General features: G+C 35.5%; 1 protein-coding gene across 3 annotated transcripts in view; it reads left to right on the forward strand.

Moving 5' to 3' along the window:
- Positions 1-13,079, forward strand: part of CSMD3 (CUB and Sushi multiple domains 3) — a 1,625,828-nt gene that overhangs the window by 1,206,403 nt on the left and 406,346 nt on the right. For all 3 annotated transcript variants that reach the window (XM_036758935.1, XM_036758944.1, XM_036758952.1), the window contains one exon: positions 7,400-7,556. In XM_036758935.1, the coding sequence (XP_036614830.1) occupies positions 7,400-7,556 (157 nt within the window). The remainder of the gene's footprint in view (positions 1-7,399; positions 7,557-13,079) is intronic.

The raw sequence follows: 13,079 nt of genomic DNA on the forward strand, positions 1-13,079 counted from the left end.
CCTCTGAAAACCAAGGGAGAGATTGATGGGACTTTAGTCACTGCTGTCAGAAGATGCCAACGACTAGCAAGGTCTTGACATCATCTTAGATCCTGAAGGACTTACTCTACACTTTGGGGGCATAATTGCCACACAAAACTTGAATTTTAAAGGCAAATAATGAAAAGATGTGATAAATACATTAGGAGCTCTTTACTTTACAATGATATGGTGAACAAGACCATTGAAATACCTAATAGAATACCAGCCACTATATCAGTAAGGCAAGATTCATGACCTCGAGGATGACTATGAACATGCCTGAATGGTTCGGAAATGCAGAGTATGAAAAAAACTCTATGTAGAAGGTAGAAGAAGTATAACATTTATTTAGACTCCAGAGATCAAATCTGAGAACCTGTACCCCCAATTCGTTATAGTAGCAGTTTTATTCCAAAACCAATAAGTCCACCTCAATACAGTAACAAGGAAATTATAACACGGTATTATAGCAAGGAACCAAGTCATCCTGTAACCTTCTCCCCCCCCCCCCCCACCTACCCCAGAGCCTTCCTGTAAACAATCACTCACGAATCCTAACTCTCCCCTCAGCACTCTCTCTGCAGCTCTGTAGACTCTGAGTTCCTGATCCTTCTCCTTGGGCTGAATTCTGATTCCTGTAGCTCTCTGCAGATTCTGCTTTTTGATCTCCACAACTCTCTTGTTCTGTACTCTCTGCTCTGCAGTCTCTCTTGATGCTGTCTCTCCCTCAATGTCTGCTGCCTCAATGTCTTCTTGATATCTGCTTCTGAATCCTGCTGCTCTCTGTTCCGCTGCTCCCAGTTCTGCTGCTTTCAGTTCTGGGCTCTCTTTTTATATAGTCCTAGCCCGCATCTGATTGGCTAGAACTCAGGTCTCTGATTGGCTGAATTCATGATTGACTAGAACTTAGTGCACATACCATTGGCTCTGTTCTTAGCAAGTCCCCTTAGGGTCCTGAGGGTTTCATGCCCACATAGACTACCTAGTATGTAGGGGCTTTAGGCCTGCTTACAAACAAAGATATAATCAAGCTTTACCACTAGGCCCACCTGAGGCCTATTGAATGGGTGGGGAAGATCTTCGATCACATAAATACTACAGCCACACTGCAAACTTGTGTTGAGAGAGAGAGCGAGGGAGGGAGGGAGGGAGAGAGAGAGAGAGACAGAGGGAGAGACACAGAGAGAGAGAGAGAGAAGAGAGAGAGAGAGAGGGAGGGAGGAAGGAATGGAATCAAGGATGCGTGTAATGAGTTGACCTAGGCAGATAAAATGAATTACATGTAAAAAAATTTTGAACAGTTTTTTGTTTTTAAATTTTGTGTTCCAATTTTTTTCCTTCCCTCCCTGATCCACCCCCCAAGACAGTAAGGAATTTGATATAGCTTATATATGTGCAATCACACAAAACATATTTTCGTATTAGTCATTTTGTAAAAGAAAACACAGATCAAACAAAGGCCGCAAAAATGAAGTGAAAAATAGAATGCTTCAATCTGCATTCATACTCCATTGATTCTCTGGAGGTGGATAGTATTTTTCTTCATGAATCCTTTTGAATTTGGAATCATTTTATTTATCAGATTAGCTAAGTCTTTCATAGCTGATTATCATTACAGTATTGCTGTTACTATGTGCAATGGTTCTGTTCACTTCACTTTGCATCAGTTCATGTAAGTCTTTCCACGTTTTTAAGAAACTGTTGTGCTCATCATTTTTGATAGCGCAGTAGTATTCCATCACAATCATATACAATAACTTTTTCATCTTCTCCCCAACTGATGTACATCTCCTCAATTTCCATTTTTTCCACCACAAAATATGATTTCATAAATATTTTTGTACAAAAAGAGATTTTTCCCTTTTTGTTAATCTCTTTGGGATGCAGACCTAGCAGTGGCATTGCTGAATTAAAGGGTATGTACAGTTCCGTAGCCCTTTGGCATAGTTCCAATATCTCCAACATTTATCATTTTCCTTTTCTGTCATATTAGCCAATCTGATAGCTGTGAGGTGTTATGTTACCTCAAGTGTAGTTTTAATTTCCATTGCCCTAATCTATAGTGATTTAAAGGATTTTTTATATAAATATAGTTTTGATTTCATCTGAAAACTGCCTGTTCATAGCCTTTGACTATTTATCAGTTGGGGAATGACTTGTATTCTTATAAATATGACTTGATTTTCTGTATATTTGAGAAACAAGACCTTTATCAGTTGCTGTTAAAAAAAATATTCCCCAGCTAGAAAGCTTTCCTTCTAATCCTGGTTGCAGTAGTTTTACTTCAACGAAACCTTTTTAATTTAATATAATCAAAATTATCCACTTTGCATCACATAATGCTGTCTATCTCTTGTTTGGTCATAAATTCTTCCCTTATTCAAAGATCTGAAAGTAAGATTATGGTGATATTGGATAGACAATCAAGTCGCAATAAATGAAATCATAGCTAAAATGGAACCATGAAATTAAACTGTTTGTTGTCACTGAACATCATAACAGTAGCAGTAGTAGTAGTAGTAGTAGTAGTAGTAGTAGTAGTAGTAGTAGTAGTAGTAGTAGTAGCAACTACATGAAGGATAAGGACAACATATTAACAGTAGCAGTAAAATATATGTGTATATATATGTATGTATGTATATTTAGGGGCAAAATTGCAGGAAGATTTTGCTTATAGTGCCTGATTTTTTTTTACTTTTTATACTGTATCTAGATTTCAACATTTAAGGATTCATTTCATAAGCTATTCATTCAAACATCTTTTCAAATTCAGATATCTGTGAGAAGTTGAGACAGAGTATCAAAACTTAGGATTCACTTGCGAATCTCTCATTTCTTTTGAGCTGCTTCAATTCTGCTTTGCTCATAGAGCACAGCCCCTCTGATGAGGGTATGCCATGCTGAGTGGTCCTGTGCCAGTGTCTTCCATGTCACACAATTAATTCCAAAGTTCTTAGGAGAGACTTTGAGAGTATTCTTATATTGCTTCTTCTGACCACCATGTGGATGCTTGCCCTGTGTGAGTTTTCCATAAAACAGTCTTTTTAGCAAGCATAAATTTTGCATTTGAACAATGTGGCCAGCCTGTCAGAGAATCCACCCCAAATGTTCCCATGGACTATTTGTGCCTGACCTGTGGTAGAACGTTCCAAGGTCATATTGGTTTGATTTGACACAGTTGGATGTACTGTAACTTGACTTTAACATAGTGATATCATTTTGGTTCTCTGAGAACTAAGGACAACCACCAATCAATCAACCAGGATTCACTTAATTCACTTACTTTTCTACTCCTAAAACCTAATGCAGATCTGCTCACTGAAAATGGGAGGCTAGATGGGAGAAATAATTTTGGAACCGTGGGCATTTTGAAAGCAGGCAGACTATACATAGGCATTTCAAGAGAATAATTTTAGATCACTGGGAGGCCAAGGGAAAGGTGCTAGAAGAGGTGTGAGAAGTTTTGTATCATGTCCATTTTTCTCTAGTGCATGAGAATATTAAGAACATGTAATATACTCGATTTTCCTTTTTTTTACCTTGATCAGTTTTCTTGTTTCTCCCCAACTGGAAGGGCTTAAACTCACAAAACCATAATATTTAGCAATTTCTGGATCTCAGATATATGAGTTGACAATTGAGGGAACTGAACTTTGGAAAGCTTAATTTTTGTTAATGGAAGGATTATGTTTTTGTTCAGTGATTTTCAGCTTCTTAATACCATCTGGGATTTTCTTGTCACAGATATTAGAGTGGTTTACCATTTCCTTCTCCAGCTGATTTTATACATGGGGAACTAAAATAAAGAGGACTAAGTGACTTGCCCAAGGTTACACAGCTAATAAGTGTCAGAGGCCAAATTTTGAACTCAGATCCTTGCTGACTTCAGGGGAGGTCGTCTGTCCACTGTGCCACCTAGCTGCCCAATGGAAGGACAAAGACCGCTTACTGCATTTCAGATAGGTCTAATGATTGAATTCCACTATCTTCTCATCACCATTTCCCTTCCTCCTTTCCACTTTCCACACCTCTCCCTGTTCCCCTTAACCTTTTCTTCTTTGACTCTTTTCTTCTCTCCTTGCTTTAAATATCTTACTACATCTTTCATATGTTCCTGGCTTTGAATGAGGAAGTCTTCAATAAATCAAGATATTTTTATTCTTTTCTCTCAGGAATAGAAAAAGCTCCTTTGCCATACATGTTATAGATATCAGTGTCCCTATCACTTAGCACTATGCCTAGAACATAATAGGTGCTTAACACATATTTATTGACTCATTATGGATCATAGGACAAATCATCAGTAATGAAAATTCCTTAGTTTTCCTTCTTCGTCATTCTGATTACTGTCTATTTATGACTTATCGAGGGACAAATATGACAAAGATTTACTACAGTGCATTAGAATACGGAGATGATGGATTCTATATGGAGGCAAATAATGTTGGCAGTGCCCAAGAAAAGGGTGAGTGGTATCTGGCAATTCCTTTGAAGGGAGAGATAAAGACATTTATAGCTCATCTGTTTTGAAATAGTGAATTAGGGGCCCAGAGTGTTTACTTGACAATATATCATTTGTTTGCATTTGTTTACTTGGTGAATAATTTAATCTCTCTGTTTATTAAGGCAAATTAGCTCTTGCTCATTGTATGTGCTTATTATTAGTAATGGGATAAATAATAACTTACCAGCTATTACAGTCTTATAGTCTTCAGGATTTTGCAGGCAATTAAATGTTGTTGCATGAAAGAATGTAGAAAAGCCCTGTGAGATAGTAAGTTTAATTTAGGTCTTCAGTGACAAACTGAATAGTATGTTTAGGATTAATTTTTTATGGAGGTTTAATAGAGTGAAAAAAGAAACATATAGTCTGTATTTTGATATTTTCTCTATTTTAATGGGAAATTTTAAATTAGTTATGTTTTTAAATAATTGAAATATTTTCTAGAATAGAGATAAGGATTGGAACTATAATGTTGTTGCTTCCCAGATGAGGTAACTCACTATACCAATGAATTTAAGCACCTTCTCTGCAATATAATAATACTCTTAAAGATTTACTAGGCCTTGAGAAATAAAATGACTTCCCAGGGTAAGGGTAATACAGCCAGTATAAGTCAGATTCATGACTTAAACCCAGGTCATTCTGGCTCCATTATGCTACCTGTATCAGAATAACATAAACAAAATTATCTTTCATTTACCACCTTTAAGAGAACAATTACATAAATTTATATATTATAAAACATATATGTTAGCTAATTTTCAGGTAAAATAAAATAACCATTTTCATTCTGCTTGATTGTAATTCCAGTTAATATGTATATTTTGCACTAAAATGACAATATTTTGCCTGACCCTAAGAGACTTTGCATATATGTTTCTCCTGTTAATTTATCTAAATGCTAAATCTATAATTGAGAGGCATAATACCATTTTATGACATTATTTGGAAGAGTGTAATTACTGAAAACTAACCTAAATCTATTAACATACTTGTAGCCATACCCATGTGTCTAGTTCCTATTCCTTTAAAATGTTTGTTCCTAGGACAAAAACAATAACAGACAGAATTTTGTGTGTGGGGGGTCTGATTCCAGTGATAATGCTATTAAAAGCAAAAATAAGGACATAAGGAGACATATAACAAGGCTTATTGTCTTTAAATTTCTCACTGGTTTTTGTAAAAAAAAATACATGCTAAATAAATACTGAGTAAATATTTTTTTATTAATTTATCTCTCTGCTTCTTCATAGTTAAGAGTCACATTGATTTGTCATTTTTCTTCTTTTGTTAAAAAACAGTGGGGAAAAGGTTATAATTCACTTTTCTAAAATCAAGTTTCATGAAATAATGTAAAGATTTCTCTTAGTTGTGTCTTTGAAGAGTTAAACATAAACTTGGATGAGCATATGTGATAAAAAAAATTAGCATTGAAGTATGAGAACACAGAATTTCAAAATTAAAAGGGGCTTCAGAGACTGTTTGGTCTCAATCTTTACCTGAACAAGAATCCTCTCTATAAGGTGTCAAAGAGTCTTGTCACCTTCATTTGAGGATGTCAGGCTATGAGGAATCAGCTACTTCCTGGAGGGCAGCCCAGGCTACTTTAGGAGAGCTCTCATTGTCAGGAAGTTGTAGTTGCTGTTGCTGTTGCTGCTACTGTTGCTTGGCCCTGGCATCAATCCTAAATTTGCCTTTTTGCATCTTCCACTAAGTATTGTTATTTCTGGTCTCAGGAACAAAATAGGACAAGTCTAATTCCACTTCAGCATGCCACCTTTCTCATCACTTTCCCTGAGATTATGGAACATATATCATTTCTTTTCTTAATTTAAAAATTTTCCTTCCTTACTTGGGAAACTATTGAAGGTCATTACTAGAAGTCATACATAGGCCTGAACTTAGGATATCAGAAACCATTTAACCAGAATAAATCTAATTTCTTGTCAATGACTCCATACCATTGTAAAAACAATAGAATCCAGAAAATTATCCATCTTTACTAATCCTATAGCAGACTTCCTTATGAGTTGAACCCAATGAGTCTTTGTTAAAGTAGTTTGTCTCTCAGTGTATCAGTTCATATAAATCAAGTATACATTATTATGAACAACATTAAGCATTTGTATTCACTGCAGACATGAATATCTTGTGGATTTTAATTTCATCGACACTAAAGTGGCATTTTCTCAAAGGTAGTACTTCTTTCTGAATTAAGGTCAAGTTAGATAAAAAGGTCATGTTTGGAGTATGGGGGATACTTTAACCATGAAATCACACTGATCATATTTTCATAGTTTATTTTAAGAATAATGACAATAATTGATTTAAAAACAGAAATTTATCTGTACTTAGCAAAATTAAGGGCTTAATAAAAACTCTTTGATTCATTCATTCATCTTTTTCTCATTATTTTAGGTTCTCTCATAGCCAAGCTATTCACTTGGAATGTTAGGAATTAGTCCATTATTGTATTCCATGATAACTTAGTGGCCATAAAGTGGTACTGTGCTTCTCTGAATTACTGTCAGGAAATAACTCTGGAGAGAACAAAATCTAATAAAAATAAATACTGTTAGTGGGTTGAATTAGCTTTTAAAAATTACTGTCAAGTCTAAACTTGGGATTTTAAAATGAGCCCTAAGAAACATATACCCAGAGAACACTGAATGTTCTGACATTCAAAAAAAATCACCCAAAACCCAGAATATATTTTAGCTGCACTTTAGAAGAAATGTTCCTGCAAAGTAGCTTGCTTTAGGGAAAACATAACATTTTGGTGATACTACTTTCTTAATGGATATAGAAAATGTGTTTTGTGTTTATAATTTCTCAGTCTAATTTTCAGTATATATGTATGTATGTATTTTACAGATATATGATGGAAAAGATAAAACAACCCACCTCCTGGGTGCTTTTACTGGTGCATCGATGAGAGGACTGACACTCAGTAGTACGTCAAATCAATTATGGCTAGAATTTAATTCTGATTCGGAAGGTACTGATGAAGGATTTCAACTTGTTTATACCAGTAAGTATTTTGGAAAATGAAAAGGAAAAAAAAAGAAACAATGAATCTGAATTGCTAAATTAGTAATTATGTATATTTTCAGCATTAAATAATTACAAATGATTATCCTCCCAAAGCTTTGGGTCCTATTCTCTTTCCCTCCAAAAAGACCATATACCTGAAAAATTAGACACACACACACACACACACACACACGCACAATCATCTAAGGCAATGAAGTAAGGAATTTGGGGCCAGCAAATAGAAATTTTCAAAAAGAAAGTTCCTTCCTTATCTGTAACAGTAAGGCAAGATTCATGATATCCATGGTGACCATAAACATGCCTGTATAGTTTAGAATCGCAAAATATAAGGGACTCGCTATATAAAAGGCAGAAGAAGTAAAACATTTGTTCAGATACCAGAGGATAAAAATCTGCAAAGCAGTAACCCCAATTCCACATAACAGTAATCGTATACAAAAACCAGTAAGTCCACTTCGGTGTAACAAGGAAATTAAAACACAATGTCACAGCAAGGAGCCAAGCTATCCTGTAAACTTCCTCTCTGCTAGGGCCTTCCCATAAACACTTACTCACAAATCCTGTCTGCTTGCTTGTGTCCTCTCCTCTCAAAGTTCTGAAAGCCCTTGCATTTCTCTCTGTGGTTCTGTCTCTTGCAGTTCCCAGTCTCTCGAGGTTCTCTCTTCTTCTTCTCTCTCTATCTCTCTATCTCTTTCTCTTAATGCCTACCCTCAGGGTATATATACCCCTTCTGGTTCCATGGCTTCACAGCTAATCAACAAAAGAGTGTGGGCCTGGGACTTAGTACCTACTTAGCAAAAGGGTGTGGGCCTTCCTACTAAGAAGTCTCCCCAATCAAGCTTCCCTTAACTAGCTCCACCTGAGGCCTATTAAATGGTCTGGGAAGATCTTTAATCATGATTTTCCACCCCAAGATCTTTTAGGTCTGTTACATGGGCAACTTGTGTTCTTAAGCACAATAAAATTCCCACAAAATAAACACATCAGGAGCTTCACATTTACAAAATACTTAACATAACACCTCATTACCAATGTGGCCATATGGCTCACTCTTTGGCCCCTAGATCTTTTGTATCCATTACATAGGTGAATGGGAATTTTGGTATAACTGGTGTCAATAATACCATAACAATATAGCATTATAACAGGTATAACACAAAATAAGTATACAGAACAATATCATCATTCCCCCATTGAACAAATGGGGCTCGAAATCTTGGGGTAAGGGGCAAAGGTCTCATCCTCCATAGTATCTTCCTGCTGAAATTGGACATAGAGCTGCCCTTGCCCCAAGAGGTCAAGAGCAAGCTGGTATCTGGAACTTGATTGACTCCAAGTCCAGGGATGACATATCACAGTTGTGGACAGAGGGTGATGTCCACCTTAAGCAGTCGGTCATCTGAAAGTGGAGGGTACTTAAGGCTGGAAGACACAAATCTAGCACAAAAGTTAAACAAACAAAGGCCAAAAAGAATAGGTAAATATGCACTGTTATCCTTCAAATACAGTCATCTCAATTTTGATTGAGACTCCAGCTATGCAGTGTTAATTCAACCTCATAGCCAAACTCAGGGGATAAATGTGTCTTTTCAAAAGGAGCACAATGGGAAAACTAATTCAGGAGGATTGTCCTCAGAGCTTTTCCCCCAGATACAAACTTCCATCTATTAATAGTACAAGATCACATTCCCTCTGAGTGGCTTGTGACTTTTTTTATAATTAAGATTTTTAATTTTTAGTTTACAGCACTCAATTCCACATACTTTTGAGTTCCAGATTTTCTTCCCCCCCTCCTCCCTCCTTCCCCGAGATGGCATGGAATCTGATATATCTTCTACATATAACTTCACATTGAACTTATTTACACAATAGTCAAGTTGTAAAGAAGAATTATGACCAATGGAATGAATTATGAGAAAGAAGAAACAACCCCCCCCAAAAAAAGAGAAAAAAAGGGGGGGGAAAGGCAAGCATAAAGTGTGCCTCAATCTGCATTCAGACTCCATCGTTTTTCCTTTGGGTGTAGATAGCTCTCTCCATCATGAGTCCTTTGGAGTTGTCTTTGAACCTTGTATTGCTGAGAAGAGCACAATCTATTAGGGTTAGTCATCATAGAATCCATATATCTGTGGTTGTTTATAATGTTCTCCTGGTTCTGCTCTGCTCACTCAGCATTATGTTGTATAGGTTTTTCCAGGTTATTATGAAGTCCACATCATCTCCATTTCTTATAGCACAATAGTATTCCATTACCTTCATATGCTACAACTTGTTCAGCTATTCCCCAGTTGATGGGCATCCCCTTGATTTCCAATTCTTTGCTACTACAAAAAGAACCGCTACAAATATTTTTGTACATATGGGTCCTTTTCCCACTTATGTGATCTCTTTGGGATATGACCCTAGAAGTAGTATTGCTGGGTCAAAGGGTATGAACGTTTTTATAACCCTTTGGGCATAGTTCCAAAGTGCTCTCCAGAATGGCTGGGTCAGTTCACAGCTCCACCAACAATGTAAGAAATTTCCAATTTTCCCACATCCTTTCCAGCATTTATAATTTTCCTATTTTGTCATTTTAGCCAATCTGACAGGAGAGATGTGGTACCTAAGAGTTGCTTTGATTTGCATTTCTCTAATCAGTAGTGATTTTGAGCATTTTTTCATATGCCTGTAGATATCTTTAATTTCTTCCTCTGAAAACTGCCTGTTCATCTCCTTTGACCATTTCTCAATTGGGGAATGACTTGTATTCCTATAAATTTGCCTCAGTTTCCTGTATATTTTAGAGATGAGGCCTTTATCAGAGACACTGGTCATAAAGATTTTCTCCCAATGTTCTGCTTCCCTCCTCATCTTTGTTGCACTGGCTTTTTTATAAAAAACATGTCAATTTAACATAATCAAAATTATCTGTTTTGTATTTTGTAATGCTCTCTCTTCTTGTATCATGAATTCTTTTCTTTTCCACAAATCTGATAGGTAAACTATTCCTTGCTCTCCCAAATTGCTTATAGTTGGCTTATTGCCTTTATTCCTAAATCATGGTCCCATTTTGACTTTATTTTGGTATATGGTGTAAGATGTTGGTCTATGCCCAGTTTCTGCCCTACCATTTTCCAATTTCCCAGTGGTTTTGTGAAATAGTGAATTTTTAGCCCAGAAGCTGGATTCTTTGGGTTTATCAAAGAGTAGATTTATATAGTCTTTGACTACTGCCTCTTATGTACGTATCCTATTCCAGTTTCTCAGCCAGTACCAGGTAGTTTTGATGACTGCTGCTCTATAATACAGTTTAATATATGGTATGGCTACGCCACCTTCCCTAGCATTTCTTTTCATTAATTTCCTAGATATTCTAGACCTCCTGTTCTTCCAGATGAATTTTGTTATTATTTTATCCAGCTCTGTAAAATGATTTTTTGGTAGTTCGATTGGTATGACACTGAATAGATAAAATAATTTAGGTAAAATTGTTATTTTTATTATATTAGCTCCGCCTAACCATGAGAAACTGATATTTTTCCATTTATTTAGCTCTGACTTTATTCACGTGAAAAATGTTTCATAATTATGTTCATATAGGCCCTGGGTTTGTCTTGGCAGATAGTCTCCCAAATATTTTATAGTGTCTACAGTAATTTTGAATGGAATTTCTCTTTCTATCTCTTGCTGTTGGGCTTGGTTAGTACTGTATAGGAATGCCAAGGATTTATGTGGGTTTATTTTATATCCTGCAATTTTGCTAAAGTTGTTTATTATTTCAAGTAGTTTTTTCACTTGATTCTCTAGGATTCTCTAAGTAAATCATCATATCATCTGCAAAAAGTGAAAATTTAGTTTCTACTTTGCCTATTCTAATTCCTTCAATTTCTTTTTCTTCTCTTATTGCTGCAGCTAAGATTTCTAGTAACAAATTGAATAGTAGGGATGATAATTGACATCCTTGTTTCACACCCTGATCTTATTGGAAACACATCTAGCTTATTCCCATTATAAATAATGCTTGTGGATGGTTTTAGATACATGCTATTTATAATTTTAGGGAAGGCTCCATTTATTTCTATGCTTTCTAGTGTTTTCAATAGGAATGGGTGTTGTATTTTGTCAAAGGCTTTTTCTGCATCTATTGAAATGATCATATGGTTTCTGATAGTTTTGTTGTTGATATGATCAATTATGCTGATAGTTTTCCTAATATTGAACCAGCCTTGCATTCCTGGAATAAATCCTACCTGGTTGTAGTGTATTGTTCTCATGATAAGTTGCTGCAATCTTTTTGCTAATATTTTATTTAAAATTTTTGCATGAATATTCATTAGGGAAATTGGTCTATAATTTTCTTTCTCTGTTTTGACTCTTCCTGGTTTGTGTATTAGTAACATATTTGTGTCATAAATAGAATTTGGTAGGGCTCCTTCTTCACCTAGTTTCCCAAATGTTCTATAAAGTATAGGAATTAATTGTTCTTTAAATGTTTGATAAAATTCACATGTAAGACCATCTGGCCCTGGAGATGTTTTCCTAGGGAGTTCATTGATGGCTTGCTCAATTTCTTTTTCTTAGATGGGGTTATTTAGGAATTTTACTTCCTCTTCTGTTAACCTGGGCAATTTATATTTTTGTAGAAATTCATCCATATCCCTAAGGTTGTCAAATTTATGGGCATACAATTGGGCAACAATTCCTAATTATTGTTTTAATTTCTTCTTCATTAGAGTTGAATTCACCCTTTTCATTTTTGGTACTGGTAATTTGATTTTCTTCATTCTTTTTTTAAAGCATATTGACCAAAGGTTTATCAATTTTATTGGTTTTTTCATAAAACCAACTCTTTGTTTCATTTATTAATTCAGTAATTTTCTTGATTTCAATTTTATTAATCTCTCCTTTGATTTTCAGTATTTATAATTTGGTATTTAATTGGGGGTTTTCAATTTGTTCTTTTTCTAGCTTTTTCAGTTGCATGCCCAATTCATTGATCTCCTTTTTCTCTATTTTATTCATGTAAGCATTTAGAGATATCACACTTCCCCGAAGAACTGCTTTTGCTGCATCCCATAAGTTTTGGTGTGTTGTCTCATTATTGTCATTCTCTTGAATAAAGTTATTAATTGTTTCTATGATCTTTGGCCCCCTCATTCTTTAGAATTAGATTATTTACTTTCCAATTAATGTTTAGCTTATTTTTCCATGATTCTTTATAATAAGTAGTTTTTATTGCATTGTGATCTGAAAAGGATGCTTTGACTACTTATGCCTTTCTGCACTGGATTGTGAGGTTTTTTTGCCCTAGTACACGGTCAGTTTTTGAGTATGTGCCATGTACCCCTGAGAAAAAAAGTATATTCCTTTTTATCCCCATTCAGTTTTCTCCAGAGGTCTGTCATGTCTGCCTTTTCTAAAATTCTGTTAACCTCCCTAACTTCTTTATTGTTTATTTTGAGGTTAGATTTATCTAGTTCAGAGAGGGGGAGGTTCAGGTCTCCCATTATTATAGTTT

The sequence above is a fragment of the Trichosurus vulpecula genome, chromosome 1 (assembly GCF_011100635.1).
Source record: "Trichosurus vulpecula isolate mTriVul1 chromosome 1, mTriVul1.pri, whole genome shotgun sequence".
Lineage (NCBI taxonomy): Eukaryota > Metazoa > Chordata > Mammalia > Diprotodontia > Phalangeridae > Trichosurus > Trichosurus vulpecula.